General features: G+C 45.2%; 1 protein-coding gene across 2 annotated transcripts in view; it reads right to left on the minus strand.

Moving 5' to 3' along the window:
• The window catches only part of gca (grancalcin), a 31,090-nt gene extending 30,896 nt beyond the window's left edge, over positions 1–194 (minus strand). Inside the window, exon 1 of one of the 2 annotated variants that reach the window (XM_070875535.1) lies at positions 22–194. In XM_070875535.1, the coding sequence (XP_070731636.1) occupies positions 22–45 (24 nt within the window). In that variant the 5' untranslated portion in view covers positions 46–194. The remainder of the gene's footprint in view (positions 1–21) is intronic. The other variant, XM_070875537.1, reaches the window with a different exon arrangement.
• Positions 195–21,448: the final 21,254 nt, after the last annotated feature.

Genomic DNA, 21,448 nt, shown 5'->3' on the forward strand with positions numbered 1-21,448 from the left:
CCGGTCGGCACCGTTACTCACCCCGCCGTATCCTGGGTAGGCCATGACCTCGAAGCACGCTGCGTTACACTAAGGCCGAGAGTGGAAGGTATTTACAATCCGCAACCTCCGGGCCTCCAAACTGTTAAAATTTAAACGACGGCTGCGATTTCCCGTGACTCTACCTCACTTCCCGTCACCCACACGCACAGGGACTCGGAGGCCACCCAGTCCCCCGCCTTCCGGCCGCGCTCATTGGACGAGCCGCCCCGTCTCCATTGTAATTGGCCAATGATCAATGATTGAGCTCTGGAGCGGTCAATCGGATTAAAACGCACGATTCCTCGACTACAATGACAAAGCTTGCGAGGAGCATTTGAGACTTTGGTTCATGTAGTTTGTGCAGTTTTGCGCTTATGCGGCCTCGTGAAGAAACTGTGGGAATACAGAGTCTGGGTTATGTACACTGCCTCCAAAATCCAGAAAAGGGTAGATGTGAGATGCAATGAAAGAGGAGGTAAAATTCATAATTGCCAGAGAAACATAGAAAATAGGTGCAGGAGTAGGCCATTCAGCCCTTCGAGCCTGCACCACCATTCAATAAGATCATGGCTGATGATTCACCTCAGTACCCCTTTCCTGCTTTCTCTTCATACCCCTCGATTCCTTTAGCTGTAAGGGCCATATCTAACTCCCTCTTGAATATATCCAATGAACTGGCATCAACAATTCTCTGCGGCAGGGAATTCCACAGCTTAACAACTCTCTGAGTGAAGAAGTTTCTCCTCATCTCAGTCCTAAATGGCCTACCCCTTATCCTAAGATTGTGTCCCCTGATTCCGGACTTCCCCAACATCAGGAACATTCTTCCCGCATCTAACCTGTCCTGTCCCGTCAGAATCTTATACCTTTCTATGAGATCGCCTCTCATCCTTCTAAACTCCAGTGTATAAAGGTCCAGTTCATCCAGTCTCTCCTCATACGTCAGCCCAGCCATCGCTGGAATCAGTCTGGTGAACCTTCGCTGCACTCCCTCAATAGCAAAAATGTCCTTCCTCAGATTAGAAGACCAAAAATGAACACAATATTCCAGGTGAGGCCTCATCAAGACCTGGACTATTGCAGTAAGACCTCCCTGCTTCTATACTCAAATTCCCTAGCTATGAAGGCCAACATGCCATTTGCCTTCTTCACCGCCTGCTGTACCTGCATGTCAACTTTCAATGACTGATGAACCATGACACCCAGGTCTCGTTACTTTCAATGACTGATGAACCATGACACCCAGGTCTCGTTGCACCTCCCCTTTTCCTAATCTGCCGCCATTCAGATAATATTCTGCCTTTGTGTTATTGCCCCCAAAGTGGATAACCTCATATTTATCCACATTATACTGCATCTGCCATGCATTTGCCCACTCACCTAACCTGTCCAAATCACCCTGCAGCCTCTTAGCATCCTCCTCACAGCTCACACCGCCACCCAGTTTAGTGTCATCTGCAAACTTGGAGATATTACATTCAATTCCTTCATCCAAATCATTAATGTATATTGTAAAGAGCTGAGGTCCCAGCACTGAGCCCTGCAGCACTCCACTAGTCACTGCCTCCCATTCTGAAAAAGACCCGTTAATCCCGACTCTCTGCTTCCTGTCTGCCAACCAATTCTCTATCCACGCCAGTACATTCCTGTGTGCCTCTATCCACGTCAGTATGTTACCCCCAATACCATGTGCTTTAATTTTGCACACCAATCTCTTGTGTGGGTCCTTGTCAAAAGCCTTTTGAAAGTCCAAATACACCACATCCACTGGTTCTCCCTTGTCCACTCTACTAGTTCCATCCTCAAAAAATTCTGGAAGATTTGTCAAGCATTTGTCAACCCTTTCATAAATCCATGCTGACTTGGACCGATCCTGTCACTGCTTTCCAAATGCACTGCTATTTCATCCTTAATAATTGATTCCAACATTTTCCCCACCACTGATGTCAGGCTAACCGGTCTATAATTACCCGTATTCGCTCTCCTTTTTTTAAAAGTGGTGTTACATTACCTACCCTCCAGTCCATAGGAACTGAGCCCAAATTGATAGACTGTTGGAAAATGATCACCAATGCAGCCACTATTTCTAGGGCCACTTCCTTAAGTACTCTGGGATGCAGACAATCAGGCCCTGGGGATTTATCGGCCTTCAATCCCATCAATTTCCCCAACACAATTTTCCGCCTAATAAGGATATTCTTCAGTTCCTCCTTCTCACTAGCCCCTCGGTCCCCTAGTACATCCGGAAGGTTATTTGTGTCTTCCCTCGTGAAGACAGAACCAAAGTATTTGTTCAATTGGTCTGCCATTTCTTTGTTCCCCATTATAAATTCACCTGAGTCCGACTGCAAGGGACGTACTTTTGTCTTTACTAATCGTTTTCTCTTCACATATCTATAGAAGCTTTTGCAGTCAGTTTTTATGTTCCCGGCAAGCTTCCTCTCGTACTCTATTTTCCCCCTCCTAATTAAACCCTTTGTCCTCCTCTGCTGAATTCTAAATTTCTCCCAGTTCTCAGGTTTGCTCCTTTCTTTGGCCAATTTATATGCCTGTTCCTTGGATTTAACACTATCTTTAATTTCCCTTGTTAGCCATGGTGAGCCACCTTCCCTGTTTTATTTTTACTCCAGACAGTGATGTACAATTGTTGAAGTCCATCCATGTGATCTTTAAATGTTTGCCATTGCCTATCCACCGTCAACCCTTTAAGTATCGTTCGCCAGTCTATTCTAGCCAATTCTAGCCTCATGCTGTCGAAGTTAGCTTTCCTTAAGTTCAGGACCCTAGTTTCTGAATTAACTGTGTCACTCTCCATATTCTATATTCTACCATATTATGGTCACTCTTCCCCAAGGGACCTCGCACAACAAGATTGCTAATTAGTCCCTTCTCATTACACATCACACAGTCTAGGATGGCCAGCTCTCTAGTTGGTTCCTCGACATATTGGTCAAGAAAACCATCCCTAATACACTCCAGGAAATCCTCCTCCATCGCATTGCTACCAGTTTGGTTAGCCCAATCTATATGTAAATTAAAGTCGCCCATGATAACTGCTGTCCCTTTATTGCACACATCGCTTATTTCTTGTTTGATGCTGTCCCTGACCTCACTACTACTGTTTAGTGGTCTGTACACAACTCCCAGCAGCGTTTTCTGCCCTTTGATATTCCGTTGCTCCACCCATACCGATTCCACATCATCCAAGCCAATGACCTTCCTTACTATTGCATTAATTTCCTCTTTAACCAGTAACGCCACCCCGCCTCCTTTTCCTTTCTGTCTATCCTTCCTAAATGTTGAATATCCCTGGATGTTGAGTTCCCAGCCTTGGTCAACCTGGAGCCATGTCTCTGTGATGCCAATTACACCATATCCATTAACTGCTATCTGTGCAGTTAATTCGTCCACCTTATTCCGAATACTCCTCGTATTGAGGCACAGAGCCTTCAGGCTTGTCTTTTGAACACACTTTGCCCCTTTAGAATTTTGCTGTAATGTTGCCCTTTTTATTTTTTGCCTTGGGTTTCTCTGCCCTCCACTTTTACTATTCTCCTTTCTATCTTTTGCGTCTGTCTCCCTTTTATTTCCCTCTGCCTCCCTGCATAGGTTCTCATCCTCCTGCCATATTAGTTTCATGGTACGGTCTCAAAGTGTGTTCTAAGCATTCTAAAAAAAACTGGTGGCTCTTTTCATAGATAATATGCTGCTGGGAGACAATGTTGAACATTGTTTTAAAAAGAACACAGAGTTCTTCTGGTGTCTTGGCTAACATTTCATAGAATGGGTAGAACGATACAGCATGGAAGGCGGTCATTTGGCCCATCTTTCCTATTCCGGCTCTTTGAAAGAGATATATCATTCATAGAATCATAGACATTTATGGCACAGGAGGAGGCCATTCGGCCCATCATGTCTGTGCCGGCCGAAAAAGAGCTATCCATCCTAATCCCACTTTCCAGCTCTTGGTCCGTACCTTGTAGGTTATGGCACTTCAAGTGCATATCCAAGTACATTTTAAATGTGATGACCGTTTTTGCCTCTACCACCCTTTCATGCAGTGTGTTCCAGACCCCCACCACCCTCTGGGTGAAAAATGTTCTCTGCAACTCCCCTCTAATTCTTCTAACAATTACTTTAAATCTATGCCCCCTGGTTATTATCTCTTCGAAAGGAAATAGGTCCTTCCTATCCACTCCATCTGTGCCCCTCATCATTTTATTCACAATTAAGTCTTCCCTCAGCCTCCTCTGTTCCAAATTAAATAATCCCAGCCTATCCGATCTTTCCTCATAGCTAAAATTCTCCAGTCCTGCCAATATCCTCGTAAATCTCCTCTGTACCCTCTCTAGTGCAGTCACATCTTTCCTGTAATTTGGTTACCAGAACTGTATGCAGTACTCTAGCTGTAGCCTAACTAGTGTTTTATACAGTTCAAGCAAAACCTTCCTGCTCTTATATTCTATGCCTCGACTAATAAAGGAAAATATCCTGTTTGTCTTCTTAACCACCTTATCTACCTGCCCTCACCTTATTTACCTACAGGGATCTGTGGACATGCAGGCCAAGGTCACTCTGTTCCTCTACACTTTTCAGTATCCTACCATTTATTGTGTATTCCCCTGTCTTGTTAACCCTCCTCAAATGCATTACCTCACACTTCTGGATTGAATTCCATTTGCCACTTTTCTGCCTACCTTACCAGTCCATTGATATCTTCCTGCAGTCTACAGTTTTCTTCCTCACTATCAGCCACAGGGCCAATTTTTGTATCATCTGCAAACTTCTTAATCATGCCCCCTACATTGAAGTCTAAATCATTGATATATACCACAAAACCAAGGGACCTAATACTGATCTCTGCACAACTTCACTGGAAACAGCTCTCCAATCACAAAAGCACCCATTGACTATTAACCTTTGTTTCCTGCCACTGAGCCAATTTTGGATCCAACTTGACACTTTGCCTTGGATCCTATGGACTTTTACTTTTCTGATCAGTCTGCCATGTGGGACCTTGTCAAAGGCCTTGCTAAAATCCATGTAGACTACATCAAATACGCGACCCTCATCGACCCTCCTTGTTACACCCTCAAAAATTTCAATCAAGTTAGTCCGATATGACCTTCTTAAAACAAATCCACGCTGACTGTCCTTGATTAATCCGTGCCTTTCTAAATAACGATTAATACTGTCCTTCAGAATTTTGTCCAATAATTTGTCCAATAATTTAGACGGACTGGCCTGTAATTACTCAGTCTATCGCTTTCTCCCTTTTTATACAATGGTACAATGTTAGTAATCCTCTGGCACCACACCTGTAGCCAGAGAGGACTGGAAATTGATGGCCCGAGCCTCTGCTATTTCCTCCCTGGCTTCTCTTAACAGCCTGAGATAAATTTCATCTGGGCCTGGCGACTTATTTACTTTCAACCTTAATATTTCTTTTCTCACTATGTTTATCTCAGTTAATATTTCACACTCCTCCTCCTTAAATACAATGCGCTCAATTTTCTCCAATTATCTGCGGCGTTTTTTTGGCATGCGCCTTTTTTTTGAGTAAATTAAAATCTCCAAGTTTCCCCAGTTTCTGCAATAGGATAATTTACTTAGGTACAATTTTGTTAGGCTACAATTTTTTTGCGTCATGGATTTTAGCAAGGCCTTTGACAAGGTCCCACATGGCAGACTGATCAGAAAAGTAAAAGTCCATGGGATGTCTGCCAGTTTTTGACATTTAAGCAAGTTTGGCCAACATGGATTTTTTCTACGACAGCGTATGTGACCACTCCCAAAAAATCTTTGGGGGACTTAACAAAAATAAGCGCACATTACAAAATCGACACAGAAAGATGCCATTGTTTTTAGCCGAAGTTTTGAAGGCAGTTTCATTTTTTGAAAGTCACAAAGGAGAAATATCTATTGGGAAGTGTAATGGAATGCTTGAATTTTTGATTGTTTTTAAAGTACCACCCCACCACCTCTCCTCTCCTCAGCGGACTCGAGGGTCGGAGTGCCGGTCGGCAGAATCGCTCCCTCGCCCGGACACAGGACCTTGGGGCTCGGCTTCAAAAGAAGCCCCATTAACGATTGCTCGAGCTTTGCACCAGCAGCTCATCCTTAAACGCTTTGCTGCCTGAAGGCTCGGCAGAGACTATTCAAAATGGACCATGAGGGCCTGATGGACTGCATCCCAGAGTACTTAAGGAGGTGGCCTTGGAAATAGCGGATGCATTGACAGTCATTTTCCAACATTCCATAGACTCTGGATCAGTTCCTATCGAGTGGAGGATAGCCAATGTAACCGCACTTTTTAAAAAAGGAGGGAGAGAGAAAACAGGGAATTATAGACCGGTCAGCCTGACATCGGTAGTGGGTAAAATGATGGAATCAGTTATTAAGGATGTCATAGCAGCGCATTTGGAAAGAGGTGACATGATAGGTCCAAGTCAGCATGGATTTGTGAAAAGGAAATCATGCTTGACAAATCTTCTGGAATTTTTTGAGGATGTTTCCAGTAGAGTGGACAAAGGTGAACCAGTTGATGTGGTGTATTTGGACTTTCAGAAGGTTTTCGACAAGGTCCCACACAAGAGATTAATGTGCAAAGTTAAAGCACATGAGATTGTTGGTAGTGTGCTGATGTGGATTGAGAACTGGTTGGCAGACAGGAAGCAAAGAGTAGGAGTAAATGGGTACTTTTCAGAATGGCAGGCAGTGACTAGTGGGGTAGTGCAAGGTTCTGTGCTGGGGCCCCAGCTGTTTACATTGTACATTAATGATTTAGACGAGGGGATTAAATGTAGTATCTCCAAATTTGCGGATGACACTAAGTTGGGTGGCAGTGTGAGCTGCGAGGAGGATGCTATGAGGCTGCAGAGTGACTTGGATAGGTTAGGTGAGTGGGCAAATGCATGGCAGATGAAGTATAATGTGGATAAATGTGAGGTTATCCACTTTGGTGGTAAAAACAGAGAGACAGACTATTATCTGAATGGTGACAGATTAGGAAAAGGGGAGGTGCAACGAGACCTGGGTGTCATGGTACATCAGTCATTGAAGGTTGGCATGCAGGTAAAGCAGGCGGTTAAGAAAGCAAATGGCATGTTGGCCTTCATAGCGAGGGGATTTGAGTACAGGGGCAGGGAGGTGTTACTACAGTTGTACAGGGCCTTGGTGAAGCCACACCTGGAGTATTGTGTACAGTTTTGGTCTCCTAACTTGAGGAAGCACATTCTTGCTATTGAGGGAGTGCAGCGAAGGTTCACCAGACTGATTCCTGGGATGGCGGGACTGACATATCAAGAAAGACTGGATCAACTGGGCTTGTATTCACTGGAGTTCAGAAGAATGAGAGGGGATCTCATAGAAACATTTAAAATTCTGACGGGTTTAGACAGGTTAGATGCAGGAAGAATGTTCCCAATGTTGGGGAAGTCCAGAACCAGGGTCACAGTCTAAGGATAAGGGGTAAGCCATTTAGGACCGAGATGAGGAGAAACTTCTTCACCCAGAGTGTGGTGAACCTGTGGAATTCTCTACCACGGAAAGTTGTTGAGGCCAATTCACTAAATATATTCAAAAAGGAGTTAGATGTAGTCCTTACTACTAGGGGGATCAAGGGGTATGGCAAGAAAGCAGGAATGGGGTACTGAAGTTGCATGTTCAGCCATGAACTCATTGAATGGTGGTGCAGGCTAGAAGGGCCGAATGGTTACTCCTGCACCTATTTTCTATGTTTCTATGTTTCTATGACCATGTTTACAGTTTCGACTTGTTCCATAATGTTGTATTGTGTTAATAATGGAACAAATAATGTAAATGATTCTTCTTCGGTTCAAAAGGTTGTAGTAATAATGGAACAAATAATGTAAATAATTCAGTTATACTTTAAAATATATAATTAGGTTTATTCAAAATGTTAATATTTGTTTGTACTTACAAGAATATTTTTATTAAAATTAAGTTATCAAACTTTAAACTATTCAGTTAAGATCACTTACAAACTTTAAGATCACTTACAAACTTTTAAATTTGTAAATTTACATCACTTACAAAAAGCTTTTAATTTGAGAGCAGTTAAATAACAATAACATAAGAACAACAGTAACAACAATAATAATAACAATAACAACAACAGCAGCAAACAAAGGCTGCACCCATCTCTCCTCCACCTTATTCTCAGAGCGCCTGCTGCGCTTGGCTTTGATGACTCCACCCCTGCCCGCTAGCGGTGACGCAGCCTTATTCTTTCGAGCATCTCAGGTAATGTGCTCTCCTTGTTGGGGGGCGTGGGCAGACGGTAATGTGGAAGGCCCGGCTTGGGCCTCTTCACCCTCTTCCTCGGCCTGTGGAGGAACCGGCGGCACAGTACCTGAGGTTGGTCTGGGGATTGGAGTGGGAATACCAATTGATTCCGTCAATCGCCGTGGGGTCTAGCCATGTTGCATTATTGCAGCGGCTGCCTCCAACATTCCCACCCTCATGTACCCCGACAGCGTCTCAACTACCTGCAACATTCCCTCATGTGCCCCAACAGCGCCTCAACTACCTGCAACGTTCCCTCCCTCATGTGCACTGGCAGCGACTCAACTACCTGCAACATTCCCTCCCTAATGTTCACCGACAGTGTATCAGCTACCTAAGTCATTCCCCCCCTAATATTCACCGACAGATACCAGCTGCCTCCAACATCCCATCCCTAATGTGCCTGGACAGTGTTCCCATTTCTCACGAGAGTGTTGTTACGAGGGGGCTTGACAAGGTGGATGCAGAGAGGATGTTTCCACTGATGGGGGAGACTAGAATTAGTGGGCATGATCTTAGAATAAGGGGCCGCCCATTTAAAACAGAGATGAGGGGAATTCACTCAGAGGGTTGTAAATCTGTGGAATTTGTTGCCTCAGGGAGCTGTGGAAGCTAGGATATTGAATAAATTTAAGACAGAAACAGACAGTTTCTTAAACGTTATGGGGTAATGGGGAGTGGGCAGGGAAGTGGAGCTGAGTCCATGATCAGATCAGCCATGATATTGAATGGCGGAGCAGGCTCGAGGGGCCGTATGGCCTACTCCTGTTCCTATGTCTTATGTTCTTATGTTCATATGTACTTCTCCCGACAGTCCCGATACTTCATCACCCACCCCACTGATGGTGTCCAGGAGTGATCGCGTAAGGTCAATGCTCTCTGCACTCATTGCCATCATCTGATCCACATCTGTTACATCCTGCATCTCAGGAGAGCACTGTTGAGCTCTCCTTCCCCTCCACCCTGGGTGTGGCTCACTGCACCCCAGTGGGAACCACAGCCTCAGACGGTGGGGCCCTGGGTGTGGCTCGCTGCATCTCACTGGGACCCGCAGCCTCGGACGGTGGGGCCCTGGGTGTGGCTCGCTATGACTCACTGGAACCTGCAGCCTCGGACAGTGTGAAACCACAAAATGTCTCACCACTCACACCACTCAGTAAAGGGGCTGGCACCTCAATGGGTGACACCAGCACCTTCTCCAGAGTGAGTACAACAGTGGGGGCTGCATCCTCCCCCTCCCCCTCACCCCCATGCTCTTGGTCGGAACGTCAGATTGGAAGATGTTTTCCTCTTCAGGCTCGTCCACGTCTGAATCATCTTCTGCATTGGCTTCAGCCTCGTCAGGGTTGGCCTCAAGTTCTGCAAAATATAACAGAACAGACAAATGGTTAGCAGCAGAGGAGGGGGCAGGGTGGCATGAGTAGGCTCACACAGCACAGTCAGCAGGCTCATTTGAAGGACCACGATGAATGATAGCACATTGCATCAACCGAAGCGTAGCTGACGAAGACATCCCCATGAACCGAAGCATGGCTAGCCCGCGCAGTACTTAACATTTAGCAAAGCCAGACTGTGGAATTTGTAGGATTTACCCTCTCCCTCAAGTGTGGGCTCAGCTTGTGCAATGGTGGTTGCTCTTCTCCAGGCAGGACCCATCAAAGCAGCAACCTTCTTTTCCACAGGTGTCAGTGGGTGCAGATTTGCTGGGCCTCCTGTTAGAGTCCTCTCTCTTTTGTTGTCACCCACCTTCCTCTGCAAAGATGAAAATATAACTTTTTAAAGAGGGTGTCTTTCTGCTGGGTGGGACATACAGATGGTCACATTTACAATTCCAGTGAATAAATAAAATATTACTTACACTAACTGCTTGACCAAGATCCTGCCACTTCTTTTTGCACTGGCCTCCAGACCTCGGGGTGGTCACCATTGCGGCTAGCTGTACCACACTGGGACCCACAGCCTCGGACGGTGGGGCCCTGGGTGTGGTTCCAAGTTTCTTCATTTCTGTTTTAACTTTTATTTGATCTCTGCTCGTGCCATCTGGCCTCAATTACAGTAACCAGGGCCTCCACTTCGTCCTGTGAGAAATTCTTGATCTTTGAGCCGCGTTGCATATTGCAGCTCCGATTTTTTCCACTCAGAAGAAAAGTTTTCACACACAACTGGCTCTTAAAAAAATGGCTAAATGCAGACCGGGTTCGATAGATATATGAAGAGAAAAAGATTAGTGAAGACAAACATAGGTCTCTTGCAGTCGGATTCAGGTGAATTTATAATGGGGAACAAAGAAATGGCAAATCAGTTGAAAAAATACTTTTGTACTGTCTTCACGAAGGAAGACACAAATAACCTTCCGGATGTACTAGGGGACCGAGGGTCTAGTGAAAAGGAAGAACTGAAGGATATCCTTATTAGATGGGAAATTGTGTTAGGGAAATTGATGGGATTGAAGACCGATAAATACTTGGGGCCTGATAGTCTGCATCCCAGAGTAAGCGACCCTAGAAATAGTGGATGCATTGGTGATCATTTTCCAACAGTCTATCGACTCTGGATCAGTTCCCATGGACTGGAGGGTAGCTAATGTAACAACACTTTTTAAAAAGGCGGGGAGAGAGAAAACGAGTAATTATAGACCGGTTACCCTGACATCAGTGGTGGGGAAAATGTTGGAATCAATCATGAAGGATGAAATAGCAGCGCATTTGGAAAGCAGTGACAGGATCGGTCCAAGTCGGCATGGATTTATGAAAGGGAAATCATGCTTGAAAAATCTTCTGGAATTTTTTGAGGATGTAACTAGTAGAATGGACGAGGGAGAACCAGTGGATGTGGTGTATTTGGACTTTCAAAAGGCTTTTGACAAGGTCCCACAGAAGAGATTGGTGTGCAACATCAAAGCACATGGTATTGAGGGTAATGTACTGACGTGGATAGAGAACTGGTTGGCAGACAGGAAGCAGAGTGTCGGGATAAACGGATCCTTTTCAGAATGGCAGGCAGTGACTAGTGGAATGCCGCAGGGCTCAGTGCAGGGACCCCAGCTCTTTACAATATACATTAATGATTTAGATGAAGGAATTGAGTGTAATATCTTCAAGTTTGCAGATGACACTAAACTGAGTGGCGGTGTAAGCTGTGAGGAGGACGCTAAGAGGCTGCAGGGTGACTTGGACAGGTTAGGTGAGTGGGCAAACGAGTGGCAGATGCAGTATAATGTGGATAAATGTGAGGTTCCACTTTAGGGGCAAAAACACGAAGGCAGAATATTATCTGAATGGCGGCAGATTAGGAAAAGGGGAGGTGCAACGAGACCTGGGTGTCATGGTTCATCAGTCACTGAAAGTTGGCATGCAGATACAGCAGGCGGTGAAGAAGGCAAATGGTATGTTGGGCTTCATAGCTAGGGGATTTGAGTATAGGAGCAGGGAGGTCTTACTGCAGTTGTGCAGGGCCTTGGTGAGACCTCACCTGGAATATTGTGTTCAGTTTTGGTCTCCTAATCTGAGGAAGGACATTCTTGTTATTGAGGGAGTGCAGCGAAGGTTCACCAGACTGATTCCAGGGATGGCTGGACTAACATATGAGGAGAGACTGGATCAACTGGGCCTTTATACACTGGAGTTTAGAAGGATGAGAAGGGATCTCTTAGAAATCTATAAGATTCTGACAGCAATGGACAGGTTAGATGCGGGAAGAATGTTCCCGATGTTGGGAAAGTCCAGAACCAGGAGACACAGTCTTAGGATAAGGGGTAGGCCATTTAGGACTGAGATGAGGAGAAACTTCTTCACTCAGAGAGTTGTTAACCTGTGGAATTCCCTGCCGCAGAGAGTTGTTGATGCCAGTTCATTGAATATATTCAAGAGGGAGTTGGATATGGCCCTTACAGCTAAAGGGATCAAGGGGTATGGAGAGAAAGCAGGAAAGGGGTACTGAGGGAATGATCAGCCATGATCTTATTGAATGGTGGTGCAGGCTCGAAGGGCCAAATGGCCTACTCCTGCACCTATTTTCTATGTTTCTATGACTTGAGAAGGACCTTTCTCATCTTACTTCAATGACAGCAAAGTCCTGATGCAAGTTAAGCTTGTGAAATGGAAACAAAGACTTCATTTATATATCAGTGATCAGTGAATGTTTCCAATGTCCTTCCTCCAGCAACACCACTGGTTATTCATCTTATTGCTATTACTCTGCCTTGAGACTGTGGTAAAAAAAATTAGCAGAATATATCTTACATTAGAGTGTTCACTTAACACATGAATGGTATGCAGAAACAGGAAGGACCCCAAACATCAAAATAGTGAAAAGCATAAGGGCCACTATGTTTATAATCTTATTGGAGATGCTGAGAACAAAGCTAAAGAAACAGATACCAGGCCATAGCAGGCCAGAGAAGAAATTGTCAAATTGCAATGTTATTTACTTGGTACACAAGCTATAATAAAGTGGAGCAGGCTTGAGGGGCCAAATGGCCTACTGCTGCTATTTCTTAATTAGAGCACAGAGGACACTAGCACTGCTTGTTGCTATTTAAGTTCAAAAGATCACAACATGTTCAGTTTATGCATAACTAGTGTAAACCAGCTCCTAGCCACCGAGTGAGCCTGCCAGTATTGTTATGAAGCAAAAATAAAGAAGCAGCACCAAAAGGAAACTACAGATGCCGTTGTAAATAAACAGCATTGTTTATGTGCATTGGAGTAGATACTGAGAGCAAATTTATACCATGTAACTCACAATGTATCATTTGGCTATCAGGTGCAACCTTATGTATCTGGTCTGTCCTTTTTAAGGCCACAAGGTCTAATTGCACATCCTGAGGTGTTTAAGGGCAATTCTTCAGGTCAATTAGGGGGTATTTGTTTACGGTAGAATGACAACAGCAGTAAAGAATTTGCTTTATTTCAATTTGTATAGTTTGTTAAAAAGTAAAAAGTAATTTTACAAAGAGTGTGAAAGTGTTAAAGTATGATGTCTGAAAGGTGATGGTCTCAAAACCCTTAGAGGGTCTTTTCAACTAATACTCTATTGCTAACTGACCAGAAGAATTGGATGAATTCCTTTCGTCTCTAGGATCAAATCCTAGTGCTAAACTGGGGGCTGCTGTATACCTGTGGCATATTTTGCTGGTTTTGTGTCAGTGAACACAGTCCTACTATACTGAATGAAAACAGGACAAAAAGCCAGACTTATGCAAAGTAGACTGTCCCACCAGAAACTAAATGGGTGACATCCCTAAATATATGGTTTGTATGAAGGACGATGCCATTACACACTGATGCATCTGATGCCAATATATATAATTAAACTTTGTTGTATTACCGGAAAATGTAAGTGACTTTTTAAATAATATTAGATCTTTGGCTTTTGAACAATGTTTTCTGTAATACAAAATATGATAGGCAGAACATGCCTGTTGCATTTCTTGTAAACACAGTTAGAGAGAGAAATAATAAAATTGTGGCCAATATCAATCATATCAATCATAGGATTTGAAATTAGGAACTTACTTTCAAAGCTGTTAATTTCATATGTGACACATTTTGCACATTATAAAATCAAGGCAGACTGGCATATATATTAAAAACATGATTGGGAAATGACATTTTTAAGTATAAATTTCGTGAAAGGCAGAGAAAGCTAAGAGGATTTAATAAAGTTTTTTAAAATTATGAAGTGTTTTGATAGAGTGAATAGAGAAAAATGAATTCCTGTGTTTGGGGAGTCAGTAATAAGGGGTCAACAATTTAAAATTATTACTGATTGAGCAGAAAAGTTAAGAGAAATTTCTTTATGCAAAGGCATGTTGATTCACCTTCTTGAGGCAAACACCATTGCATCTCTTCAGGGAAAGTTGAAGCACAGGAAGATGCAGAACTATGGGAGAGAGTGGAGTGTGGGATTTGTTATAGATTGTTCTAAAAAAGAGCTGGCTCAGACATAATGGACCAAATGGCTTCCTTTCGTGCTGTATACTTCTATGACTGGATTTTAGGCTTTGCTGATTTCGGGGCGGTAATTGCGGTGAGGCAGTAAACTTTGCGTCCATGAACAGTTTGCGCCTTAGTCATCAAAATTGGGCAGCTGGGCCCTGCATGTGGGGCAGAGCGCTAAGGGAGGCATTGTACACCTCTCTTAGGGTGCTAGGCTGGCTGAGCATTCGAACATCCCGAGCTAAACAGCCGGCTCGGGAGCGCTCTGAGAGAGGCCTAGGGAGAAAAGAAAGTTTGAAAAAACCCCACCAAAAACATTCCCAATACATAGCCCACACCACCACAACATAAATCGCAAAACAAAGTAAAAGAAAAAACAATCATACTTGTCTGAGGTGGACATTACTTACCTCACTGCAGTTGGTATAGGTCGGACCGCCCGTTTTCACAGACGGTCCCAGCAGGGTGTACGGGTCGGGCGGGAGTCAAAAAGCAAGCCGGTGTCGCAACCAGGGGTGTTGCACACCGGCCCGCCTCTTCCGGGCGATACTGCTCTCTGCCCCCGCAAATCCGGCCCTGAAAACCCCCGCGGGGCACTGGAGGTTGACCGCCGTCATTTCTGCCCTTCCGGGGAGAAAACAGAGGCGGACATCACCAGAAAATCCAGCCCTATGATTCTATAAAGCTTTAAGGCCTAGAATCTGGTTTGCCCCCAAAAATGGGCGCAGGAATCGCGATGGTCTCGCAACCCATGTTCAACCAAAGGACCCCAGGTAGTACGCGAACTTCATGCTGCCTGCTCATTTGCATGATTGTGGCATTAAGCCCAGCACTGAATGCACTGCTGAGTACTGCAGGGAATCAAATACGGCCAGGGGAATCACATGGCTCCTGTTTGGGTGGAGTGTAGAATGTTTTAGTTTAAGGGGTGTGGCAATTGTGTGGGGTGGACTGGTTGGGCTGGGTGCTCTTTACTTTTCAGCCATTGTTTATTGTTTATATGTAATCTTCAGGGCTGCTGACCAAGGGTTGTGTGGCTCTTTGTCAGCCGGCGCGGAGACGATGGGCCGAAATGGTCTCTTTCTGCGCTGTAAATTTTTATGTTTCTATGAGTGGCTGAATGTTCAGCAGGGGGGCCAAGTTCGTATAAGACTAGCACCAATTAAAGCTAGCCTGCACTACTTAAAGGTAGTCTGCACCTCTTAAAGGGGAGGTCCATTCTGCCTGCAGGTCATCATTCAACTGGCTGAGGAAGACAGTGCAAAAACTCAAATCATGATGGCACAATAGGTGAGATAGTGTGGATCAAGGTACTCTGATGCAGCATTGATGCAGGAGGTCAATTCGAGGAGATAGATCCGCTTTCCACAGGGGGTCAGGATGCCCTCCAGTCAACACACAAAAGTGCAATGGGAGCAGATAAACAATATGGTAAATGCCAGCAATGTTGTCTGAGGACGTGGATGCAGTGCAGGGATAAGTTTAATGAACTCACACGAGTGGTCAAGGTCAGTGAACTCATCTTCAAATGCCATATCCCACCATCTGAACGACCAATCTCACACACTGCTCAGCGCACCAGACCACCATCATTCACCTACTAACAATCTCTAACAAACATCACTCATGCCTCACATTCATAGCTTAAAAAAATAATGGCCATAATCATGGGCAGTGTTAATCTTCATATTGATTGGACAAATCAAATTGGCCAAGGTAGCCTTGAGGAAGAATTCATAGAGTGTATCTGGAATAGTTTCCTTGAACAGAAAATTGTGGAACCAACCAGAGAGCAGGCTATCTTAGATTTGGTATTGTGTAATGAGACAGGATTAATAAATGATCTAGTAAAGGATCCTCTAGGAAAGAGTGATCATAGCATGGTTGAATTTCAAATTCAGTTGGAGGATGAGAAAGTTGAATCTCAAACCAGTGTCCAAAGCTTAAATAAAGGAGACTACAAAGGTATGAAGGCAGAATTGGCTAAAGTGGACTGGGAAAATAGATTAAAGTATAAGATGGTTGATGAGCAGATATTTAAGGAGATATTTCATAACTCGCAACAAAAATATATTTCAATGAGAAGGAAAGACTTTAAGAGAAGGGATAACCATCCATGGCTAACTAAGGACATAAAGGATGGTATCAAATTGAAAACAACGGCATACAAAGTGGCCATTTGGGACCATGTCCATAATTAAGTACAAACACAGGGTCATTGACCTCAATATCGCGTGACAAGTTTGCACGATCATGGTACATGCTTAGTTGATGCCGCCTGCCCTCGACGTGATCATGGAGATCAGGGTGGACAAGAGAGAGCCTTGTTTTGAGTGCCCTTTTTATGAGCAGCTCAGCTGGGGGAACTCCAGTGAGCAAGTGGGGTCTGGTGCGGTAGCTGAGCAGCACTTGGGACAGCCGGGTCTGCAGGGAGCCTTCCGACACACATTTCAAGCTTTGCTTCTTGGTTTGAACTGCCCGTTCTGCATGGCCATTGGATGCAGACTTGAACGAGGCAGATGTGACGTGCTTGACACAATTGCGGGTCATGAATTCCTTGAATTCAGCACTAGTGAAACACGACCCATTGTTGCTGACAAGGACATCAGGCAGGCCGTGTGTGGCTTTCGTAGGCTTTCGATGGTGGCGGTGGACGTGCTTACAGACATTATTGCACTTTCAATCCATTTTGAATAAGCATCCACAACAACCAAAAATATTTTGCCTAGAAATGGGCCCACAAAGTCAATGTGGATCAAAGACCACGGTTTGGTTGGCCACCAAATTAACGGTGCCTCTCTGGGTGCATTGCTCAGTTGAGAGCAAATGTTGCACTGGTGCAAGCATGACTCTAAATCTGAGTCGATGCCGGGCCACCACACATGGGATCTGGCTATGGCTTTCATCATTACTATGCCTGGGTGGATGCTGTGTAAGTCGCGTATGAATGTTTCTCTGCCTTTCTTGGGCAAGACCACGTGAATACTCCACAAAAGACAGTCCGCCTGTAAGGACATTTCATCTTTGTGCCTCTGGAATGGCATAATCTCTTCCTGCATCTCCGCTGGGACGCTGGACCAGCTCTCATGGAGGACACAGTTTTTTTACCAGGGACAGTAAAGGATCCTGGATGGTCCAGGTCCTGATCTGGCGGCCGTAACAGGTGACTTTTCGTTTTCAAATGCATCCATCACCAAGAGCAAGTCTGCAGCCTGTGCCATTTCCTCTCCGGTGGTGGGCAATGGTGGCCGACAGAGCATCAGCGCAGTTCTCTGTGCCTGGTCTGTGGCGGATTACATAGCTGTATGCCGAAAGCGTGAGCGCCCATCTTTGGAATGCGGGTAGAGGCATTGGTGTTAATCCCTTTGCGCTCTGAGAATAGCGATATGAACGGCTTATGGTCAGTTTCAAGCTCAAACTTGAGACCAAACAGATACTGGTGCATTTTTTTCACTCCATAAACGCACGCCAGAGCTTCTTTTTCAATCATGATGTAGGCCCTTTCGGCCTTGGACAGACCCCTGGACGCATAGGCGCCTGGTTGCAAAATCCCCGATTCGTTAGCCTGTTGTAACACACACCCAACCCCGTATGACGAGGTTGTACTAATCATTTACATGGGTTATACAGAACAAGCAGTTTGTTTGAACATAACAGATTTCTGGCTTTCTCAAAAGCAGCCTCTTGTGAATTCCCCCATGCCCAGTCATCTCCCTTGCGCAGTAGCACATGTAGGGGTTCTAGCCAGGTGCTTAACCCGGGTAGGAAATTACCAAAATAGTTGAGGAGTCCCAGGAACGACTGCAGCTCCATCACGTTCTGTGGTCTTGGCACGTTCTTGATGGCTTCTGTCTTGGCATCGGTGGGTCTGATGCCGTCTGCTGCGATTCTTCTTCCTAAGAACTCAACCTCTGGCGCCAGGAAAACACACTTCGAGCGTTTCAACCTGAGTCCCACGCTAGCCAACTTAGAACCTCTTCCAGATTCTTCAAGTGTTCGATGGTGTCCTAACCTGTGACTAGTATGTCATCCTGGAAAACCACGGTGCATGGAAATGACTTTAGCAGGCTTTCCATGTTCCATTGGAAAATTGCTACGGCCGAACGAATCCCAAACGGGCATCTGTTATAGATGAACAGACCTTTGTGCGTGTTGATGCAGGTGAGGCCTTTCGAAGATTCCTCCAGCTCCTGCATCATGTAGGCCGAGGTCAGGTCCAACTGGGCGAACGTCTTTCCCCCAGCCAGGGTCGCAAATAGGTCGTCTGCCTTGGGTAGCGGGTACTGGTCCTGTAGCGAAAAACGGTTAATTGTTACATTATAGTCCCCACAAATTCTGACCGTGTCGCAACCTTTGAGTACGGGGACAATCGGACTGGCCCACTCGGTGAACTCCACCAGCTGATGATGCCTTCTCGCTGCAGCCTGTCCAGCTCAATTTCCACTTTTTCTTGCATCACATACGGTACCGCCTGTGTCTTGTGGTGGATGGGTCGTGTACCGGGAACCAAGTTGTTCTGCACCTTCGCCCCCGAGAAACTTCCAATGCCTGGCTCGAACAACGATGGGAATCTGCTCAGAAGCTGGGCGCATGAGGCGTCCCAGTTCCAGCGGATTTTCCCCAGCCAGATTCTACCGAACAGTGTGGGGCCATCCCCTGGCACGATCCATAGTGGGAGTTCGTGCACTACTCCATCATAGGAGACTTTTACTTCTGCACTGTCAATTATAGGGATCAGCTCTTTGGTGTAAGTTCTTAGCTTGGTGTGAATGGGGCTAAGCTTGGGCCTGTGTGCCTTGTTGCACCACAGCCTGTCAAAGGCCTTTTTACTCATTATAGGCTGACTCGCACCCGTATCCAGTTTCATGGATACTGGAATTCCGTTCAGTTCAACTTTTAACATGATCGGTAGACATTTCGTGGTGAAGGTGTGTACCCGTACATTTCTGCCTCCTCAGTTCGAGTCTCTAGTTCAGCCTGATCCACCATGGATCGATCTTCCTCTGCAACATGGTGGTTTGCAGGGTTTGCAGGGTTTGCAGCTCATCTGTACATTCGCTGAAGGTGTCCCATTGTTCTGCAGCCTTTGCACGCATAGGCATTGATGGGCCCGATGATCACCTCCACAGCGCCAACAAGGTGTTAACTGCCTCGCATTAACGATTGATGGCGGACGCTGGATCATCTGAGGTCATGCAGCAGCCGGCGTGTACATTCTGCCATATGCATTCCTGTTTGAAAACGACGTTACTTTGGGCACAGTACTTACCAAAACCTCTTTATGCTGCGTAATTTGTTTGGTGTTATCGCTGGTGGACATAAATGCCTGGGCTATCGTTATGGCTTTGCTCAGATTCGGTGTTTCAACAGTCAATAGTTTGCGAAGAATTACTTATGGCCAATGCCAAGCACAAAAAAGTCTCTTAGCATTTGTTCAAGGAATCCATCGAATTCGCAATGTCCTGCAAGGCACCTTAGTTTGGCGACGTAGCTCACCACTTCCTGGCCCTCCGACCATTGACACCTGTAGAACCGATACCTCGCCATCAAAACGCTTTCTTTTGGATTTAGGTGCTCTCGGACCAGCGTAGACAATTCTTCATAGGATTTGGTTATTGGTTTCACCGGAGCGAGAAGATTCTTCATGAAGCCATAGGTTGTTGCCCCACAGACGGTAAGGAGGATCGCCCTTTGTTTGGCAGCGTTCTCATCCCCTTCCAGCTCATTGACCATGAAGTATTGGTCGAGTCTCTCCACGAAAGCCTCCCAATCATCCCCTTCTGAGAATTTCTCCAGGATACCAGCAGTTCTTTGCATTTTCACACGGTTGTCCGTTACCTCGTCGCCAATTGTTGCACTCATACAAAGGATGAAACTGAGTACTGTATGCAATGAGTAAATGTGACCTTAGCTCCTTTAATTAAACTCCAGAGTGCAGGTACAGTGTGGGGACCTGCTTATATACAGTGCTCCCAAGGGATGCTGGGATCCCTTGGGACTCCAACAGGTAGGTCCTCTGGGGGTGGTGTGATACAAGTTGCGAAGGTTTACATAAATAACAAAAGTAAACTAGCAAGAAATATAAAAACAGATAGTAAAAGTTTCTACAGGTATATAAAAAGGAAGAGAGTGGCTAAAGTAAATGCTGATCCCTTAGAGGATGAGACTGGGGAATTAATAAAGGGGAACAGAGAAATGGCAGAGACTTTGAACAAATATTTTGTATCGATCTTCACGGTAGAAGACACTAAAAGCATCCCAATAATGGAAAATCAAGGGGCTATAGGGAGAGATCTGTCACTAAAGAGCTGTGGAGGCTGGGTCATTGAATATATTTAAGGCGTAGTTAGACAGATTTTTGAGCGATAAAGGAGTAAAGGGTTATGGGGAGCGGGCAGTGAAGTGGAGTTGAGCCCATGATCAGATCAGCCATGATCCTAATGAATGGCAGAGCAGGCTCGAGGGGCCAAATGCCCTACTCCTGCTCTTATTTCTTATGTTCTTATGTTCTTCTGTCAAGGGGCTGAGGTTAGACCCTCGCTTGTTGGAAATAGTAATTGCCTGGCACTTGTTTGGCGCAAAAGTTACTTGCCACTTATCAGCAGAAGCCTGAATGTCATCCAGGTCTTGCTGCATTCCGACATAGACTGCTTCATTATCTGAGGAGTTGCAAATGGAACTGGACATTGCAATCATCAGTGAATATCTTTACTTCTGATCTTATGATGGAGGGAAGATCATTGATGAAGCAGCTGAAAATGGTTGGGCCCAGGACACTGCCCTGAGGAACTCCTGCAGCGATATCCTGGGGCTGTGACGATTGACCTCCAATAACCATAACTGTTATATATGTAGACCTGTAAATACCTTGTTTAACCACAGAAGGCTCATCCCCTGGAGTCCCAAGGGAACCCACAATCCCTTGGGAGCACCTGTACTTAAGGAGGCCTCACAGGCTGGAGAGGCACTCTCGAGACCTGTAATAAAATACTAAGGTCACACTTTACTTTGAGCTCACAATATCTGATCAGATTCTTTATTCATACACAACAATTGGCAATGAGATACAGATGACGAACCCCACCACAATGATGCAGAGAACAGTGGGCATCCTGGAGAAATTTTCGGAGGGAGTGTATTCGTGGAGCGACTCGACCAATACTTCGTGGCCAACGAGCTGG

The sequence above is a fragment of the Pristiophorus japonicus genome, chromosome 3 (assembly GCF_044704955.1).
Source record: "Pristiophorus japonicus isolate sPriJap1 chromosome 3, sPriJap1.hap1, whole genome shotgun sequence".
Classification (NCBI taxonomy): domain Eukaryota; kingdom Metazoa; phylum Chordata; class Chondrichthyes; family Pristiophoridae; genus Pristiophorus; species Pristiophorus japonicus.